The 19,371-nt window shown below is 44.1% G+C and overlaps 1 protein-coding gene across 2 annotated transcripts in view; it reads left to right on the top strand.

Moving 5' to 3' along the window:
* The window catches only part of LOC133410915 (fibroblast growth factor 14-like), a 69,151-nt gene that overhangs the window by 30,497 nt on the left and 19,283 nt on the right, over positions 1–19,371 (top strand). For both annotated transcript variants that reach the window (XM_061692567.1, XM_061692576.1), the window contains exons 2-3: positions 1,956–2,066; positions 13,074–13,177. In XM_061692567.1, the coding sequence (XP_061548551.1) occupies positions 1,956–2,066; positions 13,074–13,177 (215 nt within the window). The remainder of the gene's footprint in view (positions 1–1,955; positions 2,067–13,073; positions 13,178–19,371) is intronic.

Here is a 19,371-nt window from a genome sequence, read left to right as displayed (position 1 = left end):
AAACTGAGTTTATTAATAGCCCGATTACCTCTAACCTCTTCGTCTTAAATGATGACCCAAGTCTGGACGGTGACCTGAAGCCTCACTATCTCAGATGTGACCATGTTCAATGAAACAAAGCGTGACCTTGACAGTGTGCAAGGCTACATGTTGTCCTCCAATTTGAAATCAATTTAAATTACATCATCTTAACTTTCCCATTCCCCCCCCCCCTTTTTCTTCTTTTTTGTTGTGTGCTGTGCCGTAGTGTTTTGTTTTTATTACAGCATTACATAAAAATCTACTCACTCACAAAACCTTGTAGTTTAAAAGCAAAAAAAAAAAAAAAAAAAAAGATATTGGATCATTTTGTGTCTCCTATATGGTTTGAATGTACACTTTAATTTGTGACTCCATGGCGTGCTGATATTGTGTCACAACATGAGAGCACTTTGTTGAAACGCTTCACACCTCGTCTTCCCTCCTCCATACCACAAAATGGAGCTGTCATAAAGATGGAACCCCTCCTGCCACCTCTCCCTAACTAACTGGGTCAAGCTCGGTTTTGTCTCTGTGCATCACCTTGACTCTACCTTTACGCTCTGCTTCTCTGGTACACTCTCAAAGGGGATTCCCAGCATGCTTTGGAACAGTGGGTGTGGTCATATGCGTTTATCAATATCCATTTTTAGTCTGTGATTTATAACATTGCCTCCCTATGACCCCACAACCTTATCAAAGTTTTCCAAGTGGAACAATGGCCAGTAAGGTATGGATTAGTATGAGAATCCTATGATGGATTTGATGTGCTCGACTGGTCCTCCCTGCAGGAAGTCCCTCGGGGTGGGGCGCTGAGCGCTGTGACTTTGCTCAGGCTAAATCGCAACTGTTCCTTTAAGACATAGTTGAAACTGTACAAAAAGGTGTCATGTTTGCAACAATTCTTTCATTGCTGAACATAATAATAGCACAGTGCAGCTCCACAGTCTCATGAGCTCTAATAATGTATCAAAAAGTCCACCTAATGCTAAGAGGTGAAATATTTGCTTCTCTCATTTAGATACACTATATTGCCAAAAGTATTTACTCAGCTGCCTTGACTCACATGTCAATTTAAGTGACATCTCTTTCTTAATCCTTAGGGTTTATTATGACATAGGTCCATCCTATGCAGCAACACTGGAAAAATTACCTTCTCAAAAACAAGTAAAAAAACCAAGACATTTTGTCCCTAAAATAAGTGAAAAAAAATCTGCCAATGGTACTTGTATGAATTACCTTGATAAGATTCTTAAAACAAGTCTTTTTGTCTTGCTGACAATTTAGAAAAAAAGTCAAAACTGTCTTAAAATAAGTACTGTAAAAGGTTGACTAGAAATAGGATATATTAAATAGGTAAGATTTTGTGGTTTTGCCATGTATAACAGCTTTAAGTCCTCTGGGAAGGTTTTCCACAAGGTTTAGAGGGGTGTAGGAATCTTTGATCATTCCTCCAGAAGTGCATTTGAGAGTCGAACACCGATGTTGGATGAGAAGGTCTGGTTCTTAGCTTTCACTCTATTGGGTTGAGGTCAGGATGCTGTGCAGGCCAGTCAAGATTATCCACACCAAACTCTCTCATCCATGTCTTAATGGACCTTGCTTTGTTTGTGCACTGCTGTACAGTCATGTTGGAAAAGGAACGGACCATCCCCAAATTGTTCCCACAAAGTGGGGAGCAAGAAATTGTCCAAAATATTGACCCCTTAGTTCCAATGAAAGGTACTCTGATTGCTTGACTATACCAAGAGATTTTGGTCGCTGTACAATAACACACTGTAATAAACACAACATAACAAAAAGCTTTGGATAAAGCTCTTCTATTGGAGCTCACTCACTAAATAGACCTGCACGAGCAGGTGTATTTATTTCCAGTATTTACACTCTCCTCTCCACATACTTTTTTCCCCAACCGGCCTTCTCCTTGTTTCCTCTAGAACCGCAGCTGAAGGGCATAGTGACCAGATTGTTCTGCAGGCATGGCTTCTATCTCCAGATGGGGCAGGATGGAAGTCTGGATGGGACCAAAGATGACAGCACCAACTCCTGTAAGTTAAAAAACAAAAAAAACATACATGCACATCCGCTGTCGTGGCCAGTGGCTGTTAAATGAGATATGGGGTTCTTTATGGTCTATACTTCACTAACAAGTTCATTTTATGAATGTTTGCTCAAGAAAATGAAACCAGCAGTCATTTTTAATAATATCAATCCATTTTGGACCAATTGGTAAATAATTAATAGCTTTTGGAATGCCCATTTTTCATTGCCAAAATCAGCACGCCCCCATGTCTTGGTGTGCCGTCAGTGGCAAAAGTGGAGACTACAGTATATTCATTGCATAGCTGGAGTGGAAAAAGGAATGTACTATACAATAACGTGGTAGTATTTAGTCATATTTTATATATTGTCGCTGTGAGGTGGAATCCCCCAACCTCCAAAATAACAAGTTTTTAGGGGAAAGAAATGACTGGAAACACTGCATAGCGCATGTGGACAAAGGAATGTACTGTACGATAAAGTGGCAATAGTTACTCATACATTATATTTCATAGCTGTTGGGAGGAATCCCCTCACCTCCAAAATGACAACTTTTAAGGAAATAAAAATGAAAACAACAGCTAGCTTGAGTTTCCAATCACCGCTTTATTCAACTTTCAAGTCAACTATGATATAAACCACAGCTATCATGGACAACAGATAGTACACCAAAATTATGTCCAATTGCAAATTTAATATGTTAGAAAATCGCAAATTCATTAGGGTGTCATCGATAAAAATGGTTAACACGGCGGCTGGCCCCTCTCCTTGAGCTGTCACCTTATCGTGGTGGAGGAGTTTGTGTGTCCCAATGATCCTAGGAGCTAAGTTGTATGGGGCTTTATGTCCCAGGCAGGGTCACCCATGGCAAACACGTCCTAGGTGAGGGACCAGACAAAGCACAGCTCCAGAAACCTCTATGAAGATGAAAAATTCAGGAAGACGTTTTCGGGGCCCCCCTCTGGAGCCAGGCCTGGAGGTGGGGCTCGAAGGCGAGTGCATGGTGGCCGGGTCTGCACCAATGGGGCCCGGCCGAGCACAGCCCGAAAGGGTAATGTGGGTCCCCCTTCCCATGGTCTCACCACCTGTGGGAGGGGCCATAGGGGTCGGGTGCAGTGCGAGCTGGATGGTGGCCGAAGGCGAGGACCTTGGCAATCCGATCCCCGACTACAGAAGCTGGCTCTAAGGACGTGGAATGTCATCTCTTTGGCAGGGAAGGAGCCCGAGCTGGTGTGTGAGGTCGAGAAGTTCCGACGAGATATAGTCGGGCTCTGGCACCAGTCCTCCACTCTGGAGTTACCCACGGTGAGAGGCGCCGAGCAGGTGTGGGTATACTTATTGCCCCCCGGCTTGGCACCTGTAGATTTGGGTTCACCCCTGTGGACGAGAGGGTAGCCTCCCTCCGCCTTCAGGTGGGGGGACGGGTCCTGACTATTGTTTGTGCCTATGCACCAAACAGCAATTCAGAGTACCCACCCTTTTTGGAGTCCTTGGAGGGGGTGCTGGAGAGCGCTCCCGCTGGGGACTCCATTGTTCTGCTGGGGGCTTCAATGCTGACGTGGGCAATGACAGTGAGACCTGGAAGGGGCGTGATTGGGAGGAAGGCCCCCCCCGATCAGAACCCGAGCGGTGTTAGGTTATTGGACTTCTGTGCTCATCACGGATTGTTCATAACGAACACCATGTTCAAGCATAAGGGTGTCCACACGTGCACTTGGCACCAGGACACCCGAGGTTGCAGTTCGATGACCGACTTTGTGGTCGTGTCATCAGACTTGCGGCCGCATGTCTTGGACACTAGGGTGAAGAGAAGGGCGGACCTGTCAGCTGATCACCTCCTAGTGGTGAGTTGGCTCCGATGGTGGGGGAAGATGCTGGTCTCACGTGGCAGGTCCAAACGTATTGTGAGGGTCTGCTGGGAACATCTGGCAGAATCCTCTGTCAACTCCCACCTCTGACGGAACTTTACTCATGTTCCAGGGGAGGCGGGGGACATCGAGTCCGAGTGGACCATGTTCCGCGCCTCCATTGCTGAGGCGGCCGACCGGAGCTGTGGCCGTAAGGTGGTCGTTGCCTGTCGTGGCGGCAATCCCCGAACCCGTTGGTGGACACCAACGGTAAGGGATGCTGTCAAACTGAAGAAGGAGTCATATCGGGCAAAAATACTTTTTGTCATATCGGGCAGATTCTGGGGTCTCTGAGACGGGCTCTCCTATCTCTGGGGTTGAGGTCACCGAGGTGGTTAAAAAGCTCCTCGGTGGCAAGGCCCCAGCGGTGGATGAGATTCGCCCGGAGTTCCTAAAGGCTCTGGATGTTGTGGGGCTGTCCTGGTTGACACGCCTCTGCAACATCGCGTGGACATCAGGGACAGCGCCTCTGGAGTGGCAGTCTGGGGTGGTGGTCCCCCTTTTTAAGAAAGGGGACCAGAGGGTGTGTTCCAACTAAATGGGGATCACACATGTCTATTCAGGGGTGCTAGAGAGGAGGGTCAGGAGGTACATACAGGAGGTACAGTGGGGTTTTCGTCATGGCTGTAGAACAGTCGACCAGCTCTACACCCCCGGCAGGGTCCTCGAGGGTGCATGGGAGTTCGCCCAACCAGTCTACATGTGTTTTGTGGACTTGGAGAAGGCGTTCGACCGTGTCCCTCGGGGAGTCCTACGGGCTGTTCGGTCCCTGTACGACCGCAGTCAGAGTTTGGTCCGCATATCCAGCAGTAAGTCGGACTCGTTCCCGGTGAGGGTTGGACTCTGCGAATTGTCACCGATTCTGTTCATAACTTTTATGGACAGAATTTATTGGCGTAGTCGAGGTGTTGAGGGGTCCGGTTTGGTGGTCTCAGTATTGCATCTCTGCTTTTTGCAGATGATGTGGTTCTGTTGGCTTCATCAAGCCGTGATTTCCAACTCTCACTGGAGCGATTCGCAGCCGAGTGTCAACCGGCTGGGATGAAAATCAGCAACTCCAAATCTCAAACCATGGTCCTCAGTCGGAAAAGGGTGGCGTGCCCTCTCCAGGTCGGGGATGAGATCCTGCCCTAAGTGGAAGAGTTCAAGTACCTTGGGTCTTGTTCACAAGTGAGGGAAGAATGGAACAAGAGATCGACTTTGTATCGGTCTGTTTTGGTGAAGAAGGAGCTAAGCCGAAAGGCGTAGCTCTCAATTTACCGGTCCACCTACGTTCCTAACCTCACCTATGGTCACGAGCTGCTGGAGAAAATGAATGGATGGATGGACGGCCACAGGGACAGTCTATACCGCTTAATGTAAGTGTTTAACGTTGCTCAATATCCCAAAGCTGTCACCAATCATCACCAAAATGTATGTGGACATCTCTACTTATGGCACCTTTAACCTCTGACAATATTACAATGATATTTTTGATTTTATGGACGTTGCGCATTTTCCTCTCCATATGTGCTCACGATAGAGAAAAAGCATGACGTCGCTTAATGTCAGAAAGCTATCATCAATCATCAGCAAGTATTTATCTGGACATCTCTACTTATGACCCGTTCCTCCTCTGAAAATATCAGAATGATAGCCCAAATATGGATTTGATGGATGTTAAGCATGTTCCTCATCAGGCTTTTTCTCTAGTGAGCGTGTAATGGAGAGGAAAAGGCTTATCGTCCATGAAATAAGAAATATGGGGCTGATCGTTCTATTTTCATACGCTGAAGGTGCCATGAATAGAGATGTCCACATGACATGTGAAAACCAGCGCACATTTTTCTCGGTTATAATTGGTTATGATGAAATGGTTATAATTTACCGCAACATCGGTGCTAATCTTATTAGCATGTCTAGTTTTTCTTATCACCGTATGCTAGCACTTAGGTTAGCGGACATGCGTTGTTTCATTATTTGTTTTACGTGGCAGTTTTACAGTAAACGACAGCAGGGAGTGACAAACAAACAACTTGAAGCGAGAACATTTTGCCTCTTATTTGGAGAAAGGTTTACAAGCTTAAACTATTCACAGTATGATTGTGATTGGTGCAATGGTGCACACAGTGCATGTTGCTTACCAGAGTTCTTTTGCCATGTACATCACCAGTACATTTGCGATGTGACTATTGTGTTTGTCTAAATTGCAATGACGATGACCAAACAATATATCGTGCAGCCCTGTTTAAATTTTTAGGGGGGAAATCATTGACATCGAGTCCTCCAGGCCATCTGGACTGTTAGGGCCTATCTCACTTGGTGGTGTTACAGTATATTGAAAGTACATTTCCAATCACAGAAATTCAAATATTACTAATTAATTAAATATTAATTGTGTTAACTGTGCTAATTGATTTATGCGCGATGTTGCCTTGGTGAGAGCGCAAGCAAGATTTTGGTATTCCGCTGTGCAAAGTCACCGCGACTGATCAGCCTTGGCAGTTGCGGCGACTTGGCAATTGGAAATTTACAGTAGTTTAAATATAACACCACTAAAAATAAAAAATTCAAGTAAAATTAGCTCTATAATATGAAGAGCTCTGCTCAATAGGTGGAAGGAGGGAAAACATTATATTGATAGAATCTGCACTGTTTAAATATACAAATAAACTATATAAGAAGTAATAAATCTAATGTATCTAATAGCATACAGGGTCACTGCCAGGCAAACAGCTGGTAGTTATGCGCTTATGTGAGTATTTTTCCAGGTAAACATAAAAATAATGTAAACAATAAAATAGCATGAAACAACATTTCTCATGCAAACTTTTTATTTTTGTGAATAAAAAAACAACACTACACACACATTTTAATATGTAAAGGCAGAATAATATAATTTAAAACATTCAGGGCTCTCAGTCACGTGGTCTAGTCGCAGTGATTCTCAACAACTGGTGGGTTGGAACCCAAAAGTAAAAGAAAGTACATGTATTCTTATTTCGATTTTTCTGCTACAGCTGAGGAGCGAACCAAGTTCCCACATGGAACATATTAGGTACAGGAAGCTTAACTACCTCATGCTAGAAGTTAGGAAAAATAAAGAAAATGTTTTGTTTAAAAATAGCCATTGACAACATGTGTAGACCAAAACAAAGCAAATTTATTTGCATAGCGAATTTCATAAAGTAACTCAGTGTGCTTTACATGATTAAAATAATAAAAAAATAAAGAGGAAAATATATGTTTGAATTAGTTTGATGTAGCCTACTGCCAAATGTTTCCCAACAAAAATCGGTCGAGCATTGTCACGGAGACGATGCCGTGAAGTAGCGGATAGGTCTTTGCGATACCTCCTCAGTCTTGTTGGTCTCCAAAAGGTCTGGGGGATGTCCCAGAGACCTTGCAGAGAGATCTCCCCTGTCATGGACTGAATTAATTTCCACGATGTCTCCAAGACCTTTTGGCGACTTGAAAAAGTCGCCAAAAAGGTCTCCAATGAAATTGAACATGTTCGATTTCAGCACTACTCCTTGGTGACACGGCTAGTCTCCAGGAGATGTCACGGAGTCGTCTCTGCAACCAGGTCGCCATTAGGTCGCCAACTAGTCTTGAGGCCAGTGAGATGGGAGTGAGAAGTTCAGTGAGAAGTTCAAAAGCCAGCATCTGTGATGGTATGGTTGTGTGTGAGATTTTATGGCATGGGTAACTTACACATGTGTGGAGCCACCATTAATGCTGAAAGGTACTTATGGGTTTTGGAGCAACATATGCTGCCATCCAAGCAATGTCTTTTTCAGGGACGTCCCTGCTTGTTTCAGCAAGACAATCCCAAGCAACATTGTTACAACAGACTTGCTTCGCAGTAAAAGAGTAGACTGGGCTGCCAGCAGTCCAAACCTGTCTCCCATTGAAAATGTGTGGCATATTATGAAGCACAAAATACGCCAATAGAGATTTGTACATCAAGCAAGAACGGGAAAAAATTCTACCTACAAAGCTTGAACAATTAGTGACCTCAGTTCCCAAACGCTTATTGAGTGTTATTAAAAGGAAAGGTGATGTAACACAGTGATAAACATGCCCCTGTCCCAGCTCTTTGGGAATGTCTTGGAGGCATCAAATGCAAAACGAGTCAATATTTGCAGAAAAGAAACACCAATATAGTTTATCGGTTTGCACATTAAATACACTGTATCTTGTCTTTGTAGTGTATTCAATTGAATACAGGCTGAAAATGATTTTCAAATCATTGTATTCTGTTTATTTCCATTTTACACAATATCCCAACTTCATTGGAATTGGGGTTTGCAGTATGAACATGCCGCCATGATGGCCGGTGTCTGCCATGACAGTCAGCAGTGCACATCAAACTCTGCTTGTCACACAGTGCCACTTTGCGCACTACTGTCGTCCACAGGAATTCTTTTTTTCAACATCTTAGAGGCATTTGTGATGACATCAATGCAACATTGATCTGAAGAAACCCGTTTATACTGTATATGCATACATTAATCTGCAAGCACTTGTTGCTCTGTCGGCAGGCAGAGAAAGCTGTGCTGCTTCCTATACCATTTATAGGAATGCCATTGTGTCAAGCACTAGGCGGTGCGAAGGCCTGCTAAAAATCGCTGTTTCTCATTATTCGTCTGACAATGATTCTGCTGTTTTGGGACCCTCGACATGCTCAGAAAAACATACATTTTTGAAAGCATGTGTACCGTAGTGATTATGTATATATATTTTAGGTTTCCCTAAACCCAACACGACAAACTAAAACTATCTCAGTTACGACCCCTGGAAAGTTGAAAAGTTTCACAAATTGACATGAAATAGGGCTGTACGATACTTTTTTTGAGCATTGTCATTGCGATGTACGTGTGTGCAATAGTCACATCGCAAGAAGGTCTGCTGCGATGTTGGTGTACTTTAATATACAGTGGATTCACTATTACAACTGTAATATTAAGTGACCAGCAGATGGACCTATTTGGACATGCTAATAAGATTAGCACCCATGTTACAGTAAATTATAATGCTTCAAACAACACACAGAGCAGCCCAGAGTGTTGTATACTTATCTCCTTACAAGATAACTATGAAAGAGGACATGGAAAACAATGTACACCTGCTGCATTTCCAATTTCAGTCTTCAGAATGAAACTACCGTCTGAAGGAATGCAGCAGCTGTGTGAGTGTGTGAGGTGTGTTCAGGGACACTACATAAATGGGTGTTAATGTTCTTTTGTAATACAGTAGATAATTGTAAAAATGGATTACTAGGAAAATTATTATTTGTATCAGAATGCTTTAGTTAAAACACTGTGATAACACTGTGATAATATGGCATTTGATTTTGTAATGTATGAGTAGATTAAATATTTTGTTAATATAGTCAGCTATAGCTGTGAGGAATGCAGTTATTAATGTCCTTCCATCATCGTTGCTGTCACACTGTGTTACGTGTTTTTGTTTGCACATTAAGGACAAAAAATCTGTTTTTGTTGTAATTCCTCATTTTAACAAAAACACCATTCAGGCCAAACATTTTTTCTCATCTTTTTGTGATTGTAGGCTGCAGCTGGCAACTTGTGAGGACTGAATGGGTGGCATCAATGGGGAAATTAAATGCCAGTATTTTGGGGGTAATAGCCCATTGACAACATTTAAAAAAAAAAAATAAAAAAAAAAGAAGAAGTATGAACTATTTCGTTTTTGGACGAGTGAACTCAGTTCAAAATTTTGAATTATGAACTATGAACTGAACCAGATCATTTTTAGAACGATGAACTGAACTTTGAATTAGTTCGCATAGAAAGTGAACCTTCCCAACACTGATCCTATATTATTTCACATCGTAATATATATTGCAGGTTAAAAAAAAAATCACAATGTCATTTTTTTTTTTTTTAAATATCGTGCAACCCTAACATGAAATTAGGTGCACACATATAACAGGACATAACAGGACACACGAAAAAGTATTGAGAACCCATGCACAAAATTAAACTGGAAGTTTGCCATTTTGATTTGAAGCTGCCATTTGTGTGATTTCCAGGGCTCGTACCTTGACTAACTAACTCATAGGGAATTTGTCCAAATGAGCTCCAATCAGAAGCAGATATCCTAGACAGATGGATGACACTAAATTGTCAAGGTTTTTTTTTTTTTTTTTTTTTTTTTGCCTACGCCATCTAATGTTGGTGTAGTGTGGCGTCAAAGTTTGATGGTCATTTTGAGGATTCGCCATGAAAAGGGGGTGCGAGGTCACGTTCATCACTTCTTGCAGCTTTAAATTTTCTCTTTTAATCAGCTGGAAGCATTTCTGCTACGGATAATCATCTTTGCACATTTCATACTTTTCCTCTGCTCAATGCTTAATGATGTGTGTGTTGGTTTGAGAGAGATTCAAAAAGCACTTGGAAACAGTCTTGATTAATGAGGGCTCTGCTTTCCCTTGTGTAATCAAACCTTGATTGGAGGGAAGACGCACTGCAAAAAAAAAAAAAAAAAAAAGTAATATCTGCTGTCAAGCCTCTCATCGTAGGTTGTTATTGTGATGCACACATATCCTTTGCAGCATAACAGAGAGCCGCTTCCATGAAGATACTCTCTGTAGACAAAAGACTCATGGCAAGTGAACATGGAAGAAAATGGAGTTCCCTTGTAGCTCCAGCAGCTTCCACTCTTCTGGGAAGACTTTTGGCAAGATTTTAGAGGGTACTCATCGAGAAACATATTTGCAAAGTCACCGAAGCTGGCCGTTTTACTTTTAAGGGTGTTTGATGAAGTTGAGATCAGAGCTTTCAACTTCTTCAACACCAAACTCACCAAGTAAGCCTTTATGCCTCCATCCATTTTCTACCGCTTGTCCGAGGTTGGGTCGCGGGGGAAGTAGCTTTAGCAGGGACGCCCAGACTTCCCTCTCCCCAGGCACTTCATCCATCTCTTCCGGGAGGATCCTGAGGCGTTCCCAGTCCTGGGTCGTCCCCTGGGTCTCCTCCCGGTGGGACGTGCCAGGAACACCTCACCAGGGAGGCGTCCGGGAGGCATCCGAATCAGATGCCCCAGCCACCTCATCTGGCTCCTCTCGATGTGGAGGAGCAGCGGCTCTACTCTGCGATCCTCCCGGATGAACAAACTTCTCACCCTATCTCTAAGGGAGAGCTCGGACTCCCTGCGGAGGAAACTCATTTCGGCCGCTTGTATCCGGGATCTTGTTCTTTCGGTCATGACCCACAGCTTGTGACCATAGGTGAGGGTAGGAACGTAGATCGACCGGTAAAACGAGAGCTTCACCTTTCGGCTTAGCTCCTTCTTTAGCACAACGGATCGATACAAAGTCCGCATCACTGCAGACGCTGCACCGATCCGCCTGTCGATCTCCCATTCCATTCTTCCCTCACTCGTGAACAAGACCCCAAGATACTTGAACTCCTCCACTTGGGGCAGGATCTCATCCCTGACCTGGAGAAGGCACGCCACCCTTTTCCGACTGAGGACCATGGTCTCAGATTTGGAGGTGCTGATTCTCATCCCAGCCGCTTCACACTCGGCTGCGAACTGCTCCAGTGAGAGTTGGAGGTCACGGCTTGATGAAGCCAACAGAACCACATCATCTGCAAAAAGCAGAGATGCAATACTGAGGCCACCAAACCGAACCCACTCTACGCCTCGGCTGCGCCTAGAAATTCTGTCCATTAAAGTTATGAAAAGAATCGGTGACAAAGGGCAGCCTTGGCGGAGTCCAACCCTCACCAGAAACGAGTCCGACTTACTACCTGATATGCGGACCAAACTATGACTCCGGTCGTACAGGGACCGAACAGCCCGTATCAGGGGTTCGGTACCCCATACTCACGAAGCACCCCCCACAGGACACCCCGAGGGACACGGTCGAACGCCTTCTCCAAGTCCACAAAACACATGTAGACTGGTTGGGCGAACTCCCATGCACCCTCAAGGACCCTGCCAAGGGTGTAGAGCTGGTCCACTGTTCCACGGCCAGGACAAAAACCACACTGCTCCTCCTGAATCTGAGATTCAACTTCCCGGCGGACCCTCCTCTCCAACACCCCTGAATATGAATATACACCCCTGAATATTACCAGGGAGGCTGAGGAGTGTGATCCCCCTGTAGTTGGAACACACCCTCCGGTCCCCCTTCTTAAAAACTCCGGGCGAATCTCATCCACCCCCGGGGCCTTGCCACCGAGGAGCTCTTTAACCACCTCAGTGACCTCAACCCCAGAGATAGGAGAGCCCGCCTCAGAGAACGCAGACTCTGCTCCCTCATGGGAAGGCGTGTCGGTGGAATTGAAGAGGTCTTCGAAGTATTCTCCCCACTGACTCACAACGTCCCGAGTCGAGGTCAGCAGCGCTCCATCCCCACTATACACAGTGCACACTGCTTCTCCCTCCTGAGACGGCGGATGGTGGACCAGAATTTCCTCGAAGCCGTCCGGAAGTCTTTCTGCATGGCCTCACCAAACTCCCCCCATGCCCGAGTTTTTGATTCAGCGATCACCAAAGCTGTATTCCGCTTGGGCAGCCGGTACCCATCAGCTGCCTCAGAAGTCCCACAGGCCAAAAAGGCCCGATAGGACTCCTTCTTCAGCTTGTCGGCATCCCTCACCGTTGGTGTCCACCAACGGGTTCAGGGATTGCCGCCACGACAGGCACTAACGGGCACTGCTCCTCCACATCGAGAGGAGCCAGATGAGGTGGCTGGGGCATCTGATTCGGATGCCACCCGGACGCCTCCCTGGTGAGGTGTTCCGGGCATGTCCCACCGGGAGGAGACCCGGGGACGACCAAGGACACGCTGGAGAGACTACATCCTTCGGGTGGCCTGGGAACGCCTTGGGATCCCCACGGAAGCGCTGGATGAAGTGACTGGGGAGAGGGAAGTCTGGGCGTCCCTGCTAAAGCTACTGCCCCCGCGACCCGACCTCGGATAAGCGGTAGAAAATGGATGGATGGATGGATGGATGGCTGGAGAAGCCCACACAAGATTAATGAATTCATTACAAGACCTATCCATTAACTGTTGTCTTGTGTTATTTGTGTAAACTAACTGTTCAAAACTCCAATGGCACATAAAACCACCATGTCTTACCTTTTTCACAGCTCTGTTCAACTTAATTCCAGTGGGACTTAGAGTGGTGGCCATCCAATCAGTAAAGAGTGGTCTCTACATTGCCATGAACGGAGAGGGTCACCTCTACTCCTCGGTAAGCATGCCTAAATGCACATGCATGCATGCATACATACAGTGCATACATACTAGGGGTGTTACAATCCAACCTTTGAGATTGGTAATCGGTCCTATGTCGGCAAAAAAAAGTATTGGATCGGACTGGGCGGCACGGTAGGCGACTGGTTAGAGTGTCAGCCTCACAGTTCTGAGGACCGGGTTCAATCCCCAGCCCCGCCTGTGTGGAGTTTGCATGTTCTCCCCATGCCTGCTTGGGTTTTCTGCGTGCTGGAGCCTATCCCAGCTATCATCGGGCAGGTGGCAGGGTACACCCTGAACTGGTTGCCAGCCAATCGCAGGGCACATACAAACAAACAACCATTCACACTCACATTCACACCTACGGGCAATTTAGAGTTCATAATTGACCTACCATGCATGTTTCTGGGATGTGGGAGGAAACCGGAGTGCCCACGCAGGCACGGGGAGAACATGCAAACTCCACACAGGCGGGGCCGGGGATTGAACCCCGGTCCTAAGAACTGTGAGGCAGATGTGCTCAATCGGGACATCCCTAATGCACACATATACACTTGCATAACTCCCTCCCTCCCTACCCATCTATCTACCTACCTACAGTGGTGTCTTGAGATACGATTGACCAGACTTACGAGTTTTTCAAGATATGGGCCATCATTTGGACAAGTTTTCCCTTTGACATGTGAGCGCACACTTGAGATACGAGCCTTGTATGGTGTCAGTGAACTCAAATCAACGCACTTCACAATAAGCAGCAGTTTGGAAAATTGTGAACAATTCATCAAAACGAGGCTTCAAGCGCTTTAATGCCAAAACCAGTTGAAGTTAACGGTCAAACTAAACCTAAAACAAAGATACTTTTGCTGAATGCTTATCCAGTTTATAACCTCATACACAACATAATTACAAAACACCATGCATCCATTAATTTTCTGTACTGCTTATCTTCACTAGGGTCGCGTGCTGGAGCCTATCCCAGCTTTCTTCGGGCGAGAGGTGGGGTACACCCTGAACTGGTCGCCAGCCAATTGCAGGGCAGGAAAACACCATTGACCTGCTAATGTTAGCATTGATAGTTATGGTTTTAGAAACCTTCAAGCAATGGATATTTGAACACAACAGGTGGAGCAACAGACAGATCATATAGCAGGCATATATTCTTCGTCCTCTATGAAAAAAATGGCTAATATTACAGCATTTTACTGAGTCACTTACAGTTGTAGTACTGGAGAAGAAGAAGCACTGTTGTTCTTTGTGTCTGCATGACAGTTCGGTATTATACTCCCTGCTGGTAGCCAAGGCGGACACATGAGAGGGAGCAGCACAAGGAATTGGATTGCAGCATTAAATCATGATGTACAAACGGTTTAGTTCCTTACATTCTATTTAATTGTTAATCTTCCTATTCATGTCCCTCCACGCCTGTCTCTTGTGCATGGGGCTTCAGCGATTTGGAGCTACTTTGATCTACTCCGATCACCTATAATGTTCTCCAGGTTTTCTATCAAGTCCATGTTGCCTCTCTTTCGTCTCCGTCTTCTTGCCTCTAATTATGTTATTACTCTTTGTTTTTATAAAGTACAGTAGTATAGACTAGTGCTACTTTACCTTATTAGAAAACACAGAAAATTTATTTTTTGGGGGGAGGCTGGAACGGATTAATGCATTTCCATTCATTTGAATGGGCACAGATGATGTGAAACACGCTTTTTTTTTTTAGTTAAGATCGTGGTCAGAGAACAAATTAAACTCGTATCTCAAGCCATCACTGAACATGTATCTAAAAACTGTAGCACAAATGACAAGTTGACATCTTCGAGAAGAAATGCTTGCGCTGAATATGAATTATTCTGCACCCTCACACCATCTCTCTCTCTCTCTCTCTCTCTCTCTCTCACTCTCTCTCATGGAGGCTTCCTTTAAATATATCACTAAAGTGGAATCCACCTATGCTTACACACATTTTTGAACCCCGCCCAAGTTCTGTGCAGGCAGTCACACACTGAAATCCAGCCTCTGATTCATGATGTCAGCACTGCTTGACATTTAATTGGTTGCTGCAATTTGGCAGCTTGTCATGTGCAGTTTAAGAGATGATCCTTAAACATCACAAGGACTTGATCTGCCAAGCAGTACAGTTTGATTCAGTTAGTCGTGGTCCGCAAATGTCCCCCCAAAATTGAAGGGGACCAATATAACTGCAACCTTTTAGCAACTTGCTTTGGATTGACTAGCTGTGCCGTCACATAGGCAGCTAAACCTAAATGTACAACTTGATGGAAATGTTCCTTATGTTCCTTCCTTAAATATTATGCTTTTTATTCCACAATTAGGGACACGTCACAGCTATCTTTATAAAATGTTTCTGAAATTCTCCTGTGAAAATACACAAAGAATAAAGAATTACAGTACCCTTATCATCCACTTTCCACACTCTGCTTGAAATCTTTAGCCATATCCATGCCCAACCCACAACCGTGATGCGATTGCCCTTACAGATTTGATTACTTTGCAGTCGTGGAGGCAGAACACCATCATCAAGCTGTTAAATTACACATTGTCTGTTCGTGTATCGGTGTTGTACGTGACATGCCAAAAACAGTTCCCCCGCTCACATGTAAACAATTTTGTGTGTGTGTGTGCGTGTGGGTGTGACTAACAGATTGCTAAGTGTGAAATGAGCTGTTGCCTGATAATTATGAACCATGCCGCAAAGTGTGGATGGGTTTTGGCGCCTGGGCGAGACAAGGATGAAAAATTTAGAAACATTGCCCGTGTATGGGTGTCAAATATCCAGAACAGGATAAGCGGTGTTGAGAATGGATGGATGGATGGGTGTCAAATATGTGCTGGTGATTCACATGCACGTCATGTTTTTGTTTTCAGTCAGACTGTGTCCAAGATGAGACGAGCATGTCATGTCAGCCTCAGTGAGTCAGAGGCCAGACACAATCATTTTATGCCTTACTTTCATCTGTCTTTTCCACAGTTGCGCTGATCCTGCCGCTCTGTATCTCACTTGTAGTCAAGGTATCTTATTTGTACTCCTGAGGCAAAGATATACAGTGGCTCAAATAAGTATTTAACATGTCACCATTTTTCTCAAGAAATATACTTCCAAAGGTGCTATTGACCTGAAATTTCTCAGTATTGAACACATGAAGAAACGGAGCTGCAAAAAGACATGGAAAGCCAAGACAACACCTAAAATCTATCAAGTAATCAAACAGCAATCCAGCCCCTTGTCAGTGCAAATGAATATCAGCTGGTTCAGCCCAAATTGATGGCCTACAAAAAGGTCTCATTGCAAGGTGTGAGTCAAGGGTCAAGGTTAGAGCAGAGAGCTCTCTCAAGACCATTGCAAAGTAATTGTTGCAAAACATAACAATGGCATTGGTTACACGCGCATATCTAAGCTTCTGAACGTTCCAGTGAGCACGGTTGGGCCATAATACGTAAGTGGAAAGCCAATCATACCACCATAAATTTGCCTCGATCAGGTGCCCCTCGCAAGATTTCTGACAGAGGACTGCAAAGAATAGTCAGAAGAATTCTCCAAGAGCCAGGGACCACCTGTGGAGCGCTTCAAAAATACCTGAAATTAGCAGGTACTATTGTCAAAAGGAAAACAGTGAGTAATGCACTCCGCCGCCATGGCCTGTATACACGCTCACCACGCAAGACCCCATTGCTGGGAAAAAAAAAAAAAAAAAAAAAAAAGCATGTCAAAGCTCGTCTAAAGCCATGATGTACGGATTAGAGACAGTGGCACTGAAGAGACAACAGGAAGCAGAGTTGGAGGTGGCGGAAATGAAGATGTTGAGGTTCGCTCTTGGAGTGAGCAGGTTGGATAAAATTAGAAATGAGCTCAGAGGGACAGCCAAGGTTCGATGCTTTGGAGACAATGTTAGAGAGAGCAGACTTCGATGGTTTGGACACGTCCAGAGGAGGGAGAGTGAGTATATTGGTTGAAGGATGATGAGGATGGAGCTGCCAGGCAAGAGAGCTTGAGGAAGAGAAGGTTGATGGATGTCGTGAGGGAAGACATGAGGGCAGTTGGTGTTCAAGAGGAGGATGCAGGAGATAGGCTTACATGGAAAAGGATGACGCGCTGTGGCGACCCCTAAAGAGACAAGCCAAAAGGGAAAGAAGAAGGATGCCATAATGCACACCACATTTGGAGGAGAAATGACACTGCACATCACCCTGAAAACACCATTCCAACCGTGACATTCGGAGGTGGGAACATGATGGTGCGGAGCTGATTTTCAGCAAATCTTACTGGTAAAGGATGAATAGGCAAATGTACCAAGACATTTTTGACAGAAATCTGTAGCTACCTTGCTGCAAGGGTGGAGGTTTCAGCAGGATAATGATCCAAACATACTGCCAAGGAAACTCTCAATTGGTTTCAAAGAAAAAGCTGCTGGAATGGCCCAGCCAATCACCTGACTTGAATCCAATCGAAAATCTACCGAAAGAACTGAAAGTCAAGGTCCATAAAAAAAAAAACACAGAACCTGCAAGATTTGTAGACTGTTTGTGTGGAGGAAGGGGCCAAAATCACACCAGAGCCATATAGGTGACTAGTTTCTCCATACAGGAGGCGTCGTGAAGCTGTCATTGTAAACAAAGGCTTTTGTACAAAGTATTAAATAAATACCAGTTTGCGTGTACTTTTTCCCTTTGTCATTTCAGATTATTTCACACAATTTAATTTCTGATCTTATTTGTTCTACTTTCTTTGTATGTATGGATTACTTGGGTTCCTCCCAAAATCTGGTGACATTTTCATGTCAATAGCACCTTTGGATATATTTTTAATGAGAAAAATGGTGACGTTAAATACTTTGCAGCAGCTGTGTGTGTGTGTGTATATTATATATATCCATCCATCCATTTTCTGAGCCGCTTCTCCTCACTAGGGTCGCGGGCGCGCTGGAGCCTATCGCAGCTGTCATCCGGCAGGAGGCGGGTACACCCTGAACTGGTTGCCAGCCAATCGCAGGGCACATGCAAACAAACAAGCATTCACACCAACGGGCAATTTAGAGTCTTCAATTCATGCATGTTTTTGGGATGTAGGAGGAAACCGGAGTGCCCGGAGAAAACCCACGCGGGCACGGGAGAACATGCAAACTGCACACAGGCGGGGCCGGGGATTGAACCCTGGTCCTCAGAACTGTGAGGCTGACGCTCTAACCAGTCGGCCACCGTGCCGCATTTTCTTTTATTTATTTATTTATATATATATATATATATATATATATATATATATATATATATATATATATATATATATATATATATATATATATATATATATATATATATATATATATATATATATATATATATATATATATATATATATATATATATATATATATATATATATATATATATATATATATATATATACCCAAAATAGGGCTAGCTTCGCCATTAATAGATAATAATAATATTATTATACCTATTAATTGTTACGATTATTATTATTCTACTAAATATATTATAAACCGTGCCGCATTTTTTTTATATATATATATATATCAACCCAAAATAGGGCTAGCTTCGCCATTAATAGATAATAATAATATTATTATACTTATTAATTGTTACGATTATTATTATTCTACTAAATATATTATAAAAATCTAGTTTATTGTCAGAAAAGCACAGACATTTAGTAACAGTATGAATGCAATATGAATATTTTATCTCAGAGGAAAGGAATATTTAAAACATTTTGTAAATGTAGTATATGCAGTCGAACAACTACACTAAAACAAAGACAAACTCATGCATCAATTTTTCTGAGCCGCTTATCCTCACATGGGTCGTGGGAGTGCTGGAGCCTGTCTCAGCTATCTTCGCGCAGGAGGCGGGGTACACCTTGAATTGGTTGCCAGCCAATTGCAGGGCACACACACAAACAAACAACCATTCGGACACACATTCACACCTACGGGGCAATTTACAATCTTCAATTAACCTACCCTGCATGTTTTTGGGATGTGGGAGGAAACCGGAGTGCCCGGAGAAAACACACACAGGCACGGGAAGAACATGCAAACGCCACACAGGCTGGGCCGGGATTTGAACCCGGGTCCTCAGAACTGTGAGGCAGACGCGCTAGCCAGTCAACCACCGTGGCACCAAAATGAATTTTAAATGAATTTGGGCCAATGA

This window comes from Phycodurus eques, chromosome 1 (assembly GCF_024500275.1).
Source record: "Phycodurus eques isolate BA_2022a chromosome 1, UOR_Pequ_1.1, whole genome shotgun sequence".
Classification (NCBI taxonomy): domain Eukaryota; kingdom Metazoa; phylum Chordata; class Actinopteri; order Syngnathiformes; family Syngnathidae; genus Phycodurus; species Phycodurus eques.
The sequence above is the reverse complement of the archived record's forward strand: the minus strand, read 5'-3'. Positions and strand labels throughout refer to the sequence as shown.